An 18,342-nucleotide genomic window follows, 5' to 3' on the forward strand; every position below is an offset into this window, starting at 1 on the left:
CACAAAAGTGGACAGTTGAGCATAGTAAGCACTACAACCTTCTCAATATAACATAAACTCAAAAATTATTAATCTCTAAAAGTAACAGGGAAAATGAGATGGTCATATAAAGGATTATAATTTTTCGGAAATATAAAAGAATAGCAGGAGAGTCAGTATTTTCGTTCAGATACATCATAGAATACACAACAACATTAGGAGTAATCTGAAACATAAGTTATTCAAATTTAATTTATATTCTAAAACCTAATTATTACCTCAGTTGAACAAAACCCCAACAAAAATGAGCACTCCTTTTAAAAAAGAAGACAATCTTTCTAAAGACTCTTTTCTAATAAAAAAATAGTACCTTCGAGAAGGCAATGTGTGTTGGCTAAATGTTATCCATGGCAATCAAACGTTAAAAAAGTTAAAAACTTATCAAAATATTAATATATTAACAATCTGTAATAACATTCTAAAAATTAATTTTAAAAAAGCACATAAAATACATTACTATAACTTCTCGACTTAAAAAACCATAAATAACCATTTAAAAATTTTCCTTATTTACAAATAAAAAATATTCTAAACCATTCCATGACAAACTTCATCAAAATAAACTTAATTAAACTCAAAAACGTTTTTAGAATTACTTTTCATCCAGACAACAAAAACTCTTGTAGCAGCTCAAAAAAACGTTAAAACATACTGAGATATTGCACATTATACTTGAATAAACTCAGAGCACTCACGCATTCAATTTAAATCCACAGCATTCTAACAAATTACCAGCTTTTAAACATGCAACATAAATTCTGTAATTCTTGTTGTAGATTCCAATCGTTTTATCATGTACTATTTGTAACTGGATATGCTTTCCCAAGATGCAATTTCCTTGGTATCTCTTTTTTAATCTGTTTAATCAATCGATACTCAGGTCTGTTGGGTATAGAGACGCTGGATTTCTCGACTGGAAGCAAGTCAATCCCCTGTTCTTTTGCTCGAAGAAACGCCAGTACAACACGATTGCTTTCGTTTTCTTCATTAGTTTTCACCAAATGAAATCGATGCAATTGTCCTGATAGCTTTTCCTCAAGGTTACGTATTCTTACTTGACGTTTTGCGATATTTGATGCTCGATTTGCTGCAGCGATAGGCTTTTGAGGAATAAAACTATAGATATCAAGTTCTGGACTTGCATTACGCTGGCCAGCATTATGCAAAGGAGATATGCTTACACTTAATCTCTCACGTGATACTTTCACTGGATCCGAGTTATATTTGTTTCTGATCAACAGTGGTGATGTATCTCTCGCAGACGAGCAGCTTTGATTCCTTCTAGCATCAGTTTGTCTTTTCCGCAACTTTTCTTGAAACTTCTGCCTTTCTCTTAATTTCTGGAAAAGTGTGCTATTTAACTTATCTCCGTTATGCACAATGTTAGACTGATTTTCAGCAACAGTATGAAATTTAACATGGGTTACAGGTTGATAACTGCTTGAGAACGAAGACTTGCTTGGTGAAGAATCTCTTGGTGCTATAGAGATACCAGCATCACTCTTCATTTCTTTAGTTGAATTTCTTATATCAACAAAGTTGTTTTGATTTACATCATCAGTTTCAGCAGATGGTACTTCAACTAAGCTTGACCTATCTGACCTGCATTTACGATACGGGGTTTTTTCCTTTCTGAAATGGTGTCCAGTAACAAATTTTGTGAGTCTCTCTCTTTCGCCAATGTGCGCATCAGACTTAGCAATACTAAACGATATTTTTTCATTAGTAGGATATGTATTGGCTCTCACGTTCCAATCATTAAAATGCTGCATGTTTTCATCAATTACTGGTGATTGTTTATAACTGTATCTTTTGCCAGGGAAGTACTGCAGCCCCGCTGGTGTGTGCACAATGACGTCATTGTGAGATTTCCTGTTATCAAAAGTATCATCTGCGTCATCAGAAGAGGGTGATTGAATAACTTCAGTTTTATTTTTATGAACTGCGTTATTTATTTTGCTGACCATATTTATCACATCTGAGGTTCCACTACCAGATGAAACGCGTCGGTTGTCCCCTCTCTTTTCATTTTTATTTCTATTTTTGATTTTCAACTTTAAAAGAAATAATGCTTTAGCAGTATTTCTAAAATTCCGCAGTTTTTCATTTTCCAACTTATCATGTTCTTTTGTCATTTCTGCATTATGATGATCTGAAAGGTTTTTCTTGTCGATCAATTCTGCGCTTTTAATTACTTTATTTGTCTCCAAATCACTACCTGACTTTACTGAACTGACACCGGGCAAACTTAGCTTAAGAAGACGTTTCTTTAATTTATCAGTTGAAGGAACTGCGGTGGATGGTTGGCTAGTATTATTGATAGAAAGCCTCCTTTCCTTGAGATGACGTATTCTATCAATATCAATAGTACTGTAGTGTTCTGCGTGGGCGTTTTCATGGTTGATTGACACATCTTCATCACGTCCATTGGGAGAAATAGAGTGATCTTCATTTTGAAATAGGTCAGCTTCCTTTTCCAGTGAGTTAAAATATTGTGACAACTTGTCCGTGCTGGTAAAGGTATTTCGTTTTAGCTTGATATCTGTCGAATTGATTTGATATTGTGGTGAAACACTTGCAGGAGAGGAAGATGTGTTTGTATATTTCAATTGCTTCTTTTCGCTATCTGTTCCTATTAATGGATTATCACGAGTAGAATAACTAGTTTGATACATTAAATTGTTAGTTTTCATAGTTGACTTCTTTGAGCTGTATGTTTTCGTTTTTCTACATACTTCCCGATCTTCTCTATGATTGTGTAACACTTTCCTGGTGGAATATTTAGAAGATCTTTTAACATTAATGGTTTCAAACTTCATGAAGTTGCCATTATCCGTGGACTCAGAAAAATAATCATCATTTATTGTGCCGCTGTTGCTTTTAACTAAGGAATCCATGACAATTTTATAGGAATGAGACACTGATCCTTCTTGATTGGAAGCTCTTGAAACAGATAAAGAATTATTAGAATTTATTTCATTGAGAAATGCCATTTGAATGGCTGAAATAGTTTTTTCCTTATCCTGCTGGCTTCCATTGCCTGCATGGATTCCCTGTGCTAATGTATTCCCAGTACTTAAATTTAACATTGAAGAATCAACTGCAAGTTTTACAGGTACGCCCTTTGCTAATGTATTCTCAGTATTTGAATTTAACATTGAAGAATTAACTGCAAGCTTCGCAGGTACTAATTGTTTTGCTGGTTCCAGTATTGATGTATTTTTACTTAATGCTGCAGCATTAGCAGCTTCAAGATTTGCTAACACGGTCGAAATTGTTGATTCTAAATTTTCTTGCTGATGTCCTTGACCAGCAAGCTTATCATCCTCACTTTTTTCAGACTTTTGCTCCCTAGTTGATGGCATGAAAATTGGGGATATAGATGACATTGAAGAAAATTTTGAAACAGCATTTGAGTGATTCTCCTCTTGTGTCAAGGACGATTCTTCTGGTTCCTGTAAGTTATTTTCATTCTCCTTTGCACCTGCTGTACACCCATCTCCAAAAATATGAATTTTTGGACCATGAATCTTTGTGCCAGTCATGAGATTTTTCGTCTGTTTTTTCTTTTTTGTCTTTTTCTTAATTTTTATTTTCTGCCATGGTGTATCACCAAATCTATTTTGTGGAGATCTTTCAGGTTTGGGTTGTTTTTTCAGCTTTGGCGACTTTGTTTTATCATATCTAGGTTCAATTTGAACAGCCAACTTTGATGCTTTTTGTAAATTTCTTATTCTATCTGCAATATTAAAAGTTAAAGAATCCTGTTCTAATATCGGCTTTTTCTCCATCTCAACACCTTCCAGTTGACTATCTTCTGCTAACGATAATTCATCTTCACTTGTCATTGGTGACATTGATCCTTCATAATGTGGAAAGTCAATTACAACTGAGTTAGTTCGAGATGCTCCAGAATATAAAGAGTCGTCGTAAATTTCAGTAGCAGCATATATGCTACTAATTTCAGACTCCTCCTCAGACATATCAGTTGTAGTCTTCTCATTTTCCTCCTCCTCAAGAAGGTTCTGAAACATCCATAACGATTCTAAGTTCAGATGTGGATAGGGTACAAGATAGCTTTCTAGGGTAGTATCTTTTGCAATAGGTGGTCTTCGAAATTCCTTCTTAACATATGGATCCTCATAGATGAAAGATTCATTGTCACAACTGTCAGATGATTCCGAGCTAAGGTATATCTTAGGAATATTTAAGACATGACAAGGTATGACAAAAAGTTGTGATTTAAAACTCATTAAAACAGTGCCCAAAGTGTCTAAAAATATGGAGTAGCATAAGGATTGGTCGAATTTAACTTCACTTAGAAGCACTTTTTCGCAATTCCATATCCGGACAAAGTTGTCCTTCCCACAAGTGCAAACAATTTCTTTGCTTTTAAGTATGTCAACACTCAAAATACAATCAGCATGATCCTTTGTAGCATTTTCTTCATGGTACGACTGATAATCTTTAATTTGCAAAGTTTTATTGCATCCTAACTGGTTGTATCTCTTTATATCAAGCATTCCGTTATTACAACCCACTGCAAACAAAGACATCTGGCAACAATAAACATTGTAGTTTTCACACAAAGAAAACTCATGGAGGAGGAGAAGGTTGCTGGCATCCCATATTCTGATCAACAAACCATCTAATGTTTCAATTAACGTAGATAACTGTGTTACTAAAGAGTCTTTAATGATGTCAATTCTTGTAACTGGACTTGTAGGATGAGCCTTAAAAGTTGTGTACACATATCCTGCGATTGTTGGGTCAAGAAAATACACAGCACCATTTGATAACCCACAAAGAAGATGACTAAATATTTGCATATCCAAAGTGTTTTTCTCATGAAATTGTTTTGGTTTAGTTGCAAGGCAATAACACTTAACATTTTCATCAATTTGATTCAAGCCAAACGATCTTTTAACAAACACATCTTCCTGTTCTGTTATTTCTTGACACCTGTCATTTTTAACAGTGCTTGATCTGGCCCTAACTATAGTTTGTACATTCCAAACAGCAACTCGTGTAGCTGGATCTGTTCTTAAACTATAAATCCAAAGTTCTGTATGGCTAAACAACAAGTAAATAATACACCCAAGTCTGTCATATGCAATAGACAATACTTCACCTGACACAGAAAGCTCAGGTGGAGGTAAAATTGTGCTTCTTTTTTGGCCATTCCTCTGTCTGTACATCCTTATACTGTTATCTGTTCCGCAAGCAACAACATGCGAGCTTTTGCTATTCTCATAAAGAGATATAAAAAGTTTCTTAACAGGACTTCGCAATGTACTCCAAAATGTAAAAGAGTAATTCAAATCAAAAAGCTGGACACTTTTTTTAGATGCACAATATAAAATATTATTTCTTTTAAGGCCCATCCAGTAAATTCCGTCTGAAAATATGTTCATACTATAGAGTTCTTCAAGCATATTTAGTGAGAATAGTTTAACAGTGCCATCCATTGAAGACGAAATAAACATATTACCATCTGCAGGATGAATTAACAAGGCAGTTATTAAATTCGAATGACTACAAAATGTGATAACAAGGCCACCATTAGGATTATATACCTTAATTTCTCCATTCATAGAGCCAGTTACCATGAGATTAGCTTTCTTAGAAAATGCGCAAACTGAAAGATAAGCTGATCCTGAAGTTTTTAGAGAGAACAATAACTGACCATATACATTGTAGCAACAAATATCATAATCACAAATGAGGTAAAGTCGCTGCAGTTCTTCGTCAAAGACTGCATTACTAACCAAGGATGAACCAAGTACATCATATTCTCGATTTAATATGAAGCCTTGTGATATCTTGTCATCATTACCCATCATAAATGACCAAAAACGCAGTTTACTTCGACCAACACTTATCAATTCCTTTTTTTTAAAGTTAAAAAGCAAACAGGACACATGGGAACCATCAGATTCTTGAGAATATAGCTCTTGAAAAGTCATGTTAAATGCTTTTAACTTGCATTCTTTTGATAGAGCAAAATAAACATTGTATGAATTGCAATAAATAATATCACGAATAACATTGAACTTGTATGCATCAAAATCAAACAGGCGTTTTGTGGCATTCACAGCTATATTCTTCGCCCAACTCGTAACACCACGGGAGTCAAGAATGATGTTCTCATTGCTTTTTGTGTTACAGGTTATAGCTTTAATTTCACAATTCTTTGATGCATGTGAGTATGATCCCAAGGATTGAAACCCATAAGGAACTGATGTGTAGCTATCACTGGCACTTCTTGGATTACCCACATCATCATTATCAGCATTGTTGAAAGCTGTGTCCATTTATAACTAAAACGCAATAAATATAGGAACAATCAATTATCTATCTAGCTGGTTAAGGTTAGAGTCCACAAGCAGTTCTGGAACCAATAGGTGGATTACACCAAAAATAATATTTTATACACCTCCACTGTTTATGGAAAAAAAATATTATAGGCTATACAGCTATGGGAATTTATCATTTATCAGTGCGTTAAGAAAATCTTTTCTCTCAGGTTTAGATCTTTTAAATTGTCTTTCAGAACAACTTTGCCTACTCATGATTTGCACTTAAATTTTCAGAGTAAACATCTTAAATTTACAGAGTAAACATATAGTGCCTATGCAAACCAAGCTGCAGACTCCATGTTATAAGATTGTCAGCAAAATTTAAGAGGCTTGGGACAAGCTAACAATTGTCATTTTAGCAAAATTATGTCAATCAATTCACCTTTATAATATCTATGCATTGATAAAGTTTAAATGGGTCATTCCAGCCAATATCAACAAGCATAAATTGTTAAATTTTCTGACGTTACGACGCGACGTCAATATCTTATATTAAATTAATGACGCTGTTACAGTACACAAGACGCGACGTCAATATCTTATATTAAATTAATGACGCTATTACAGCACACCTAAAACTTTGAGGCCAAATACTTGGAAACGAGGTGGTGACGTCAATGATTTTTCACCGATTGGGTAATTAGGGAACCCATAGGACCAATTTGGATAATTCTCCCAAATCCATATCGGAATGGACTGGCTGATGACGTCATTAAAAAACATTTTAAACTTTAATATCTCTGCAACCGTTTGTCATAAGTACATTATCCTATAGATTTTCTTAATCAGCATTTCAAGATCTAAACGACAAAGGTAACAGGTATACAAATTTGTAAAAAAAAATTTTGGTGTTTTGACAAGCCATTGGTGACGTCAGCAAAATTTTAAAACCCTTATATCTCATATTAACCGCTCATCAAAAGCACATAATCATATACATTTTCTTAATCAGCGATTTAAGTTATACACAATAGAGGCAACGACTGAACTAATTTTTGGCAATTTTTTTTCTTTACGCACTGCTGACGTCGGTAAAGCATCTGAAACAACCTATTTTTCAATTGTTTTTTTGCCTAAGTGGATTTTTCCACAGGCTTTATTGACTGGTCGAATTTTACTACATTTTATCATTTTGTCAATTTTTAAACACCCCCCCCCCAAAAAAAAAGCCTTAAAATTAGTCTAATTTAGATTATTTTTTGTGTTTTATGAAGTAAAGCAAGAGTACTTATAAAATCATAAAAATGGGACCTGCTGCTATTGTACATTTTTAAATAAACAAGCCTGAAAATGCATTTTTTAGAAATTTCTCTACGGAGAAAGAAATTTTTGCAATTTCTAGCATTTTCAATTTGTCCTAGTTGTCAAACGTAAATGGTGTAAAAGTTAGATCTACATTAATTTGAGACAACTCTTTGAGTTTTACAGAAAGACTTAAAAGACAGGTCATTTAAACCCTAAAACTGATTTTAGACACCCTAAAGTTGCTCCCGGCAGCATTTTATGGAATCTTCCGCTTTCGCTAAAACCTTTATATAGCCATAAAAACTGATAGAAAAAAAAAATTCAAGCTGAAATTTTCAGAATGTGGGTAACTCATGGAAGTGATCAAATGGTGTAAATTTAAAAACAATTTTATGGACCTTTATTCCAGACCCTTGTTGATATTGGCTGGAATGACCCAAATGCACATCTCTTATCAGGTCTAAAATTACTGATGACAGAAAATGGCGAAATTTGCTATTACTTAAATATGACATCATAATTTATGCAGCGTAATTAAATCTGAAATTCTTTAAATGTGAATATCTTGTGAACAAAAAGAGTTTCTTTAAAAATTTAAATAGACTTGTTAACCAACTTTTTAAGCTTTATTATATAGTCCAACATTTTATACCTTGGGTTCCCTTTAAGTAAAGTCATCACAACCAGCACAGGCAACATAGCACTCAGCTGGGTATAAACTTAGTTAAATGCCCTTCGATTTAAAACCAAAAAAAATTTAAACCATAATACCCCCAACTGTACCTTTAAGTGACACAATCCTACACCTTATTTTGTTCCATATTTGTAAAAACCTCATGTTAACAGATAAAATTAATATTTTGGCAAGTGACAGTAAACAAGGAATCAGCTTGAATAGCAAAACTTTGCGGCAATTTGCTTTAGCTTGAGATCAGCTTGGTGTTAAAATACCACAATATAACATTTATTTTGGCCAAGTAGTCAGGCATTCACTTAGGATGTAAAAGATTTAAACTTTTGGTTGGACTAGGAGGAAATTATATATATATATACTGCACGTAAAAATGATCTTACCATAAATAGATATAGACATGAATGACTGATACTGTCCTTTAACAATAGTTGTCATTCTAAACAAAACATGTGTATAAACTAATTTTGACAAACATCCCATATTATATCAGATAACAAAAAAGGGTAGCTTTGAAATTTTACAACTTAACAACAAGCATCAGAGGAGCCCCATAGCAATTTCAAACTGCTTTGACTCCAGCTCTTTCGTTTACACAAGCAACTTTAACTTGTTAAAATCTTTCTATTGTTTGCATTTGTTTTTTCAAGAGAGTCAATTATAACTGTTACGGAAGTTTAAATAGATTTACAGAGATACTTTTTATGATGTTAAGGTAGCGGCATATGGTAAATTACACCTCTTCTGTATAAAGCTTTTTTTTTTCAACTTTCCTTTTAAAAAATATGTACTTATATGTACTTATTAACAAAAGTTTGTTCTACAATATTATGAAAAAAAAAATTAAAATGTTGTAACAGAAAAAAATATAGTCAAAAGTCTTAAAAAGTGGGTGTGGCCAATTGTCAAGGGATTAGTCTCAAAAGTATACCAGTTAACAGAGGAAAAAATGTCCACATCTTCAGCATAGTCTGAATTTAAATCGTGTGTCTCCTGAACCCGAAAACGAAAGTTTTAGGACGTCATCTAATGTATTTTTGAGACAGATCCCTTTTAAGAAGAGTTGGCAACCGAAAATTTTACGAAAAAATTATTCAGAGATATTCATTAACGAAGTTTTTTCTTTCGACCTGTGATTGTTTACAAGAAATTGAAAAGAGAATATTTAAGTATCTTATTAGTTATTCAAAGTAAACTTGCGGAACTATTCCACATTTTTTTTGCATAAGAATGGCCCCGTCATAGTAAAGCAAAATAAATAATTCTCAAAGCATTTGTTTCTAATATGATGATATTTTTTCTCGTGTCAGGGGGTTTTAAGGGTGAAATATGGATATATGAATGTTTAAAAACAGGAAATGTAATGGAGAAAATGATTTTGTTCAACTTTCATTTTTGTTTTGTGAAAATATATGCTACAATAAGAATATCAAAATTGACTTGCTTATATCTCACACTTTATGCATAAATATTGCGTAAACCGTATTTACCGTATTTTTCGGTATATAACCTGCACATCATATAACTCGCAGCTCAGCTTTTTTAGTGAGTTATAAACTAGATGCTATCAGATAGGCCGCACCTTCGTATAACCCGCATAAAATTTCAATCGATGTGTTTTACTTACCCGCACCTTTGCATAACCGGCAAGAAAAAAATTTAGCGTATTTTTACTTACCCTAATCATTTTATAAAAATGTGCTTGTGTTCTGTTTTTTTATGCTGGAGACAAGTGAGGGACTCGTGAACACCAAACACGAGAACCGAGTGTCTGAACTAGCGACTCTCTCAGTCTTAACTTCCTTGTCTCCGATTGCCGAAATAATAATGAATTAAAATTAATTTGAAAAGTCGATCTTCTGCTAATGCAGAAGATCAACTGTCTTATTAATTGTATTTTATATTTATTTTTTATATTTTTAGTGGCCACCTGTTGCTCGAAGGTAGCGAAGATAAAAAAGAAAATTACTAATACTTTAATTTTAACATTTTTCAATATTTTTAACAGGAATTAATAATTAAGTCCTGGGCACTAGGTTATGAAATACCTGTCAATTTAACCTAAAAATGATACCTGCCATATTGCTCTATTACCAGAAACAAATCATTTTAATGTGCTCAATGTGATTGCAAAGATATAAATAGATTAGAATTATATTCAACACAAAAGAAAAATGATCGCCAGAATTGTGTTTCAGAGAGATCTCATAATATTAGCACTGGCAAGCAATAGAAAGTTAAAACGATTTCACTGTGTGAAAAAAATTAAATCACGTAATTGAAGTAAAATTACGTAGATATAGGATCACGCATGCAGTTATATTAATGTATGCATTTCATCCTGTTGGTACTATTTTCTTCATTAAATGTATAAACTTTAAATTTCACAATAAATGACAGAAAATATAAAACTTATCACATTACCCGCACCACATTATAACCCGCACCAACTGTGGAAGTCGTAAAAATCAAATTATAACCCGCGGTTTATATACCAGAAAATACGGTGAAGGTCAGATTATTTTTAGTAAACGTGAGTCATAACTCACTTCGTGCACAGAAATATTTGATCACCAGAACAAAGACATATGGAGTGGAACATTTTGTAACACTAAATCCTTTAATTTTGAGGAAACATTTTGGAACAAAAATTAGTTCATTGGAAAGAGCAGTTTTTAAAGTAAAATGTTCCAAAAAAAAAAGGAATTATTTACCATACAGCTACCTTAAGGCAACATTCTTCATCCATCCTATATAAATTTTTATAGGGAAGAAAAATTGAAACACCAGCTCCATTTCCCCTTTTTGGTAACTCTAATAAAACTGCATATATATTTTGAGTTTTTTTTTTTTAAAAAAATTAGCAACATAACCTGGGAAAATTAAAAATAACTGTAATAATTTTAATTTTCTATTTAAATAGCCTATTTTACATCAAACATATTTTTTAGCAAAATACAATTTATAATGATATGAATTATTATCACATAACCGCACTCCTGAATATAATTGGATAATATAAGAAGGTTCTTATAGGAGATATGAAATGCTTGTTTGAATGAGCCATTAGGTAGAGTATAATAGAATTTATGGAAGTAAATTCCAGCACGTGCAGTATATATTTATAATCCATGTCAGCACACAGCAATTGCTGATGAAAATGCCTTTAACTACAAATGCCTTCTGCAAACTTTGCCAACATAAAAATGTTTAAATTAAAAAGCCTAGGGTGTGTCACATTGATGGTTGGGGATAACCATATTGAAGTACGGAAATTTCGGGACAAAAAAATTTGTTTAAAACCAACATTTATCTGCAATTTACTTTGAAGTGGGGGTAAGTGTTTCTAATCAGGAGAGGTCATGTTTTTTATATATACAGCTTTGCATTATTCAAACCAAAAAAATGACTTAAGGCATTTTTGTTTTGTTATGAAATTTCTGGGAACATAGACCTATGCAAACCCCTGTAAATAAAATATATTTTTTTTACGAAAATCGCTTTGTCCAATTTGGATGGTGTTTACAACCCAGACAAACCACCCAGAACTGTAAATAAACGGAGTGGAATTATGAGGTTTAAATGATATAGCTATGGTTTTTACTCAGATGCCTGCATTTATAGCATTGTATAAGTTCGCAGGCTAGGAGTTCACCACTCACAAAATTAAGACTCTCGGCTACCGCTACCAGGTCGAATGCCTTTGTGAAAACAATAGTATAGCTGTTCTACATGGCACCTATCACTGCATATACCCAAACATTATGTGATGTTTGTAAAAGTTCGCCAGATCAGATTTTGATCCTTAGGCATTATATTTTTGTTGTTTCGTGTTGTTTTTTGGTTTTACATTTAATTCTAATGATGAACTGTCATGTAACCTGGTGAATTTATAAGTCTTTGGAGAGGTGGAAAGTTCTGCAATAGGTGAAGGGCGGATGAGGTTGGGTAATCCCCAAGTAAGAGTCTTGTTAGGGACCGTCTCCACAATTGTATCACATTTTATACGAATTGAAACAATTATGATTGTTTCGAGATTGTATCCTTATTTTTTAAAATCGTTTAAAGATCGTTTCATGAAATGAAGGTGAAACGATTTGAAACGAATATGAAACGATTGAATTTTATTTTAAACTCTAAGCTTAAAAATTATACGAAGTGGAAGCGAATGGGATACGAATGGGAAACGATTCCGAAACTATTTTGCAACGAATGCAGAAAAAACTTTTGAAACAAATTTTGAAACGAATTCCGAAGCGATTTGTTCCCCCAAAACAATTAAAAAAAAATGTGATAAATTAATTGCTTGAAACTATTTTTAGACTTTCCTTTCTAACTTCTATTGAATGGGGTGATAAAACTACGTAGTTTCGAAACCAACTATGTTATATTTGATCCCGTTTTTATAATTTTTAATACGATATACGGTGATGTTTTAGCTTCGCACGATCGCATTTTCATAATTGTTGAACGATCTATGGCGATGTTTTAAGCTCCTTATCATCTTATTTTTATGGTTTTTAAATGATCTATGGCGATGTTTTCACTTCATCCGATTGTGTTTTGACGGTTTTTAATCTACAGTGATAAAACAGGATCGTATGAAGCTAAAACATCGCTGTAGATCGATGTATATAGATATTTTAAATAATTTGATAATAAAATTTCTTTAGAAATCCGTGCGTGATAAACATAATAATAATAATGGTGTTAAATTTGAAGCGATTTTAAAATGATTTGAACTGCAACGAATTTAACAAACTGTTGAAACGAATTGATGTTGATATTGTGAGACGATTATGAAACGATTATAAAACGAATGCGAAAGGATTGCGAAACAATTTTCGTTTCAACAAAATGATTTTAAACTATTTTGAAACGATTTGAAATGAATTTGAAACGATTTTTTTGGCAAAAAAATATTTTAAAATCTTTTCAAATTCGGATAGAGATCGTTTCAAAAAAAAATTATACAAATTGAAACGATGACTTTTGAAACAATCGTGGAGACGATCCCTTACGCAGCACAAATTTAACTATTGTTTAGTAAAAAAACAGTAGTTTTACTGAAATGTAGGTGAACTTATAAGACTTGACGCATCACCAAAAACTAATTTTGGCTCCCCCATCTCGATTTCACCCTTTATCTCAGATCTTTTTTAGTACATCGACTTTCATATATTACCCTATCCCAAGATACCAATTTATTTTTGATTTAATGCTTGTGCTTTAAATGTGGGCAGTCCACTGGGTTCTTATTGTTATAGTGGGCGTCTATCAATGTATTGATGCTTGCACTCAAATCGCAAGGAATTTAACAAAGTGAGGCATATCGTCTAGATCTTTTTGAATATTTACATTTTTCGCGGTAAGCACTTTGGGCTTTAACAATTGTGTTGCAGGCAAATAGAAGCAGGCGCTAGGTGAAGTTAAGGTCCTTTTAGTCTGTTTCTTTCATCATCATCATTCATCATTCTCGGCTTAACGTCCGTTTTCCATGCCGGCATGGGTTGGACGGGGTATATTATGACCCTCTTCCAATCTGATCTAGACTGTGTTAGATCCAAACTCAACTTCCTCTGTATCAAGTCTGTCCTTATAACCTCCTGCCAAGTCTTTCTCGTTCTGCCTCTGGGCTTGCCCCAGGAACTATCAAGTCCTCCTCCATTCTTTCCAAGTGCCCCAGCCAATTCAATCTTCTTATCTGGATAACATCTTTAATTCTACGGAGACTTAGCCTGCTTCTTAGCTCATCTAAACTCTTTCTGTCTCTCAGACTGGCTTTACACATCCACCTAGCTAACCATTCTCATATCATTCCTTTCTGAACGGTCAAGATCTTCCTGCTTCACTTCCCATGTCTCACTACCGTTACAACATAACACTTCTTACACAGGCCTCATACAACCTACCTTTTATCTCAATTGACAGGACTCTGCTAGTCAACAAAGGAAGTAACTCTCTGAACTTTTTCCAAGCAGAACCTATCTTTGCACAAAGGTATTATTACCACTTTCAATCAGAAGTTGCCCATCTACACTCGATAATAGTTTAAAACCTCGAAATGTTTCTGTAGAAATAAATGGGCCGAAAAAGACCTTTCCTCAGCAAGCTTTCACATCTTTCTGCCTGCCACGCAGTTGTTAGAGCCAGAAGAATCCGTGACCTAAAAGGGACATTTAATTTTCATTTTAAAATAAAAACAAATTTCAATTTTTTTGTCAATTTTTCTTTTTTAATTCAATACAAAAAGAAAATTTAAACTCAATTTTCGTTTTTCGTTTTCAAATCAAAAACAAAAAAGGAACTTCATATTTTGGCAAAAAAGTACGCTCTCCTTCGCAGACGTTTTTCTTCTACGAACCCAAGGATTACTTTGGGTCATTTGGTGCTAAAAATCCCAAAATGTAATATCAATTTCTAAATTTCTGATTTTTAAGAGAATTTTAAATTTGAAAATTAAATCAAATTTCGTTTAAATTAAGAATTAAAATTCAAGTTCAATTTTTGATTTTGGTTTAAATAGAAATTTAAAAATCAAATTAAATTTTTGATTTTGGCTTAAATAGAAAATTGAAAATTTTTAACTCGTAAACGCCTAAATGAGTAACAAATCATGTGACAAGTCATGTGATAAAATTTTTACTGAAGAAATTCTTTCTTTTTTTTCTCAAAAAAAACTTATGAAGAGATAAGCAATATCTTGCAGTCGCGATATCCAGGAGAAAGAGGTTATTCCGTAAAGTCAATAAAACGGTATTGTTTTTAGAGAGAAGAAAGATATTTTTTATTAAAAGTAAAACATTGTTATATATTTTAGATTTTCCTTTTTTAGTTATTTTTTCTTTAAACTGAAGAAAAAAGAAACATTAATAATTTAACACTATTTCCGTCTACATTCATTTGTTCTGATTTTCTGATGTTCTGATCATATTTAAGTTTACCTTCCGTGACAAAAAAGGTTTACCTAAAATGACTTAAATTATTGTAACAATTAGGAAAAACAAATATTTGTTTTAGCTTAAAATTAAAACTTTGCGGCATAAGTTCTCTGTAAGTTGTAAAAATGAGTTGTGAAAACCTATCTACAATTTTATGGAGTATCGGTTCCACGCTGAGCGATGTTAGTATTTTATAGGAGTTAGAAGTATAGCTATTCAGAGAGCAACAAAATTTTTTATGACCTTCTTCACTGAAAACGTAGCCTAATTTATTCTTTCAACCACAAGTCTGACGTATTGAAAAATTTTCAATATATTAAATATCGGAACAGCTTTCGGCATAATATTCAAAGCGTGCAAAGTTTTTTTTCTTCTACTTTACATTCTACCTCACATAAAATAAATGGAAGCACGTATTGAATCGATTCTCAAAAACACTTTTAAAAATAAAAATCATCATTCCTAATATATAAATTGTTCTTAACAAAATTTGTGTTATGTATCCATTGCGAGAAGTACTGTGACGCTTTAAGTTCGCTATACGAAACTTTTCTTTTCACTGACCGGGAATCTGCTGTAAGATTCTCTTTTAAACATATTGTCAAAACATCGACTACTTAATCAATTCACTAAATATGCCTTTTCGTTTCGATCCAACCTAAACAATGCGGCGTTTCAAGCGCAATATTTTCATAAGAATGTTTTAAGGAATCTTCCTAAGTCCAAATCGATGACATATAAATCTGTAGCTTGATTCCGTAATTTTTGAAATGTTTGAAGATTTTCTCGCACAGTTGATAAATTATTATGCAGTATTTCAAAATCTTCTCGGAAAAAGTTTAAAAACTGGCCCACGGTTTAAGCTAAGTTTAAGGACCCTTCTCCCCATTGTAAGTAGACGTAATATGTTGCGTAAATCCTTGTCCGCTAATAATAACAATAACAATAAAAAAAGTGATTATTCTTTAGAAAAAAAATAAAATCGAATTTCCTTTTTTAATTTAATTTAAAAATCAAAGTTGATTTTCAATTTTTGATTTTGATTTAACTCAAAAATCAAAAATTTAATTTGATTTTTAAATTTCTATTTAAACCAAAATCAAAAATTGAACTTGAATTTCAATTCTTGATTTAAACGAAATTTGATTTAATTTTCAAATTTGAAATTCTATTAAAAATCAAGAAATTGATATTACATTTTAGGATTTTTAGCACCAAATGACCCAAAGTAATCCTTGGGTTTGTGGGAAGAAAAACGTCTGCGAAGGAGAGCGTACTTTTTTGCCAAAAATTGCAGTTTCTTTTTTGTTTTTTGATTTGAAAACGAAAAAAGAAAATTGAGTTGAGATTTTCTTTTTGTATTGAATTAAAAAAGAAAAATTGATAAAAAAATTGAAATTTGTTTTTATTTTAAAATGAAAATTGAATGTCCCTTTTAGGTCACGGATTCAGAAGGGCTTACCGCGGGATAAAATTAAAATGTTAATCTTATTTTTTACTTTCAGAATTCAAAACATTTCGTTGCGTGAAATAACTAAAAAAATAAGTAAAATGAAGTCACCTTTTGTCAGACTGGCTTTGATATTAATATCAGCTCCTTAAGTTTAAATGGGAAAGTAAAAGAAGAAACTTTCTCATCTCATCATCTTCTCTTCCTCGATTACACATTGTTTCGCTCCACACAACTTCTCCGGGTTAAGTAAAGCTAGCCGTACCTAACAGCCGCACCTTAGCCGTACCTTAGCCGTACTTAAGAAAATTCGTAATTAGCAGCTCTGTGTAAGACCACTTGCTTCTAAGCTTAAAATTAGTAGTTAATGTATATCAAAGTTAAATTGTCTAACTTTTATTTCGTCTTTTAGGTGAATATCTATGCCGATAAAAATGATGCAAAATGGAGCACTCCATCGTCGAGCCCCAGTAACCCCCAGGGAATCCTCAATGATGAAATACCGATAATAATATATCTTACATGTATTATAATTTTTATAAAATGATTTTAATACAAATACAAAAGAGATTTTTAAAATTGAATGTATGAAAAACATTAGTAAAGTAAGATTGAACATTATTACGCTGCGGACAATATTAGAGCTAGCGCTAAAAGTGACTACAGCTGGCTAAATTTAAATACGGTTGCCAAAATAAGGTACGGCTAGATAATATTAAGGTACGGCTGGGTCTTATCATATAAGAAACAATTTCAAATGCTAAAAACGTTCAATAAAAACGAAATTATGTTAGGTACGGGTAGCCAAAATAAGGTACGGCTGGAAAATATTAAGGTACGGCTGGGTCCTATCATATAAGAAACAACTTCAAATGCTACAAATGTTCAATAAAAACGAAATTATGTTAGGTACGGCTAGTCAAAATAAGGTACGGCTGGACCATATTAAGGTACGGCTGGGTCCTATCATATAAGAAACAACTTCAAAAGCTAAAAACGTTCAATAAAAACAAAATTAAGTTAGGTACGGCTAACCAAAATAAGGTACGGCTGGACAATATTAAGGTACGGCTGGGACCTATCATATAAGAAACAACTTCAAATGCTAAAAACGTTCAATAAAAACGAAATTAAGTTAGGTACGGCTAGCTAAAATAAGGTACGGCTGGACCATATTAAGGTAAGGCTGGATTTTATTATATAAGAAACAACTTCAAATGCTAAAAAAAAATTAATATAAACGAAAAACAATAAGTACGTAGAAGAAGTAGAGTTTACTGGAAAGTAAAGTGCGGGCGAGGTTAAGAAAAAAATTGTATGCAATATGCTCTACTAGGTTGGCTCCACATTGTTTTCTGCACAGGAAAATAAAAAAATGCTACTTTGAAAGTGATGCGGTAAATCTTCTGTCTAACTGAGGTATAGACAGTGAATGTCTAAATAAGGAGTAGAATTAACGTTTTCGCCAGTTGAAGGACACACGCGTTTTTATTCGTTGGATGTTATAGTTAATGGAAGAGATGTAAACTTTTTATATAAAACAAAAGAACTTTTAAAAAATTTTAATATTCGTTGTTGTTTATGAGTGCACGTTATTTTAATGATGGAAAACGATAA

The 18,342-nt window shown here is 32.5% G+C and overlaps 1 protein-coding gene and 1 long non-coding RNA gene across 4 annotated transcripts; one reads left to right on the plus strand and one right to left on the minus strand.

The window, feature by feature from the left end:
• Window positions 1–141: 141 nt before the first annotated feature.
• LOC130655835 (uncharacterized) lies at window positions 142–17,139 on the minus strand. 3 transcript variants are annotated; one of them, XM_057458643.1, is made up of 3 exons: window positions 16,837–17,139; window positions 8,718–8,773; window positions 142–6,359 (listed from the first exon to the last, which is right to left on the minus strand). In XM_057458643.1, exon 3 carries the CDS (start codon window positions 6,351–6,353, stop codon window positions 831–833), a length of 5,523 nt encoding a protein of 1,840 aa, XP_057314626.1. In that variant the 5' UTR covers window positions 6,354–6,359; window positions 8,718–8,773; window positions 16,837–17,139; the 3' UTR covers window positions 142–830. The 3 variants fall into 3 exon arrangements, with proteins under 3 accessions (XP_057314626.1, XP_057314627.1, XP_057314628.1); XM_057458644.1 differs by lacking the exon at window positions 16,837–17,139 and adding an exon at window positions 9,266–9,443; XM_057458645.1 differs by lacking the exon at window positions 8,718–8,773.
• Window positions 16,969–17,304, plus strand: LOC130655838 (uncharacterized). The gene is made up of 2 exons (XR_008984758.1): window positions 16,969–17,054; window positions 17,138–17,304. It is a non-coding gene; the product is annotated as an uncharacterized LOC130655838 (long non-coding RNA).
• Window positions 17,305–18,342: the final 1,038 nt, after the last annotated feature.

This window comes from Hydractinia symbiolongicarpus, chromosome 8 (assembly GCF_029227915.1).
Source record: "Hydractinia symbiolongicarpus strain clone_291-10 chromosome 8, HSymV2.1, whole genome shotgun sequence".
NCBI classification, from domain to species: domain Eukaryota; kingdom Metazoa; phylum Cnidaria; class Hydrozoa; order Anthoathecata; family Hydractiniidae; genus Hydractinia; species Hydractinia symbiolongicarpus.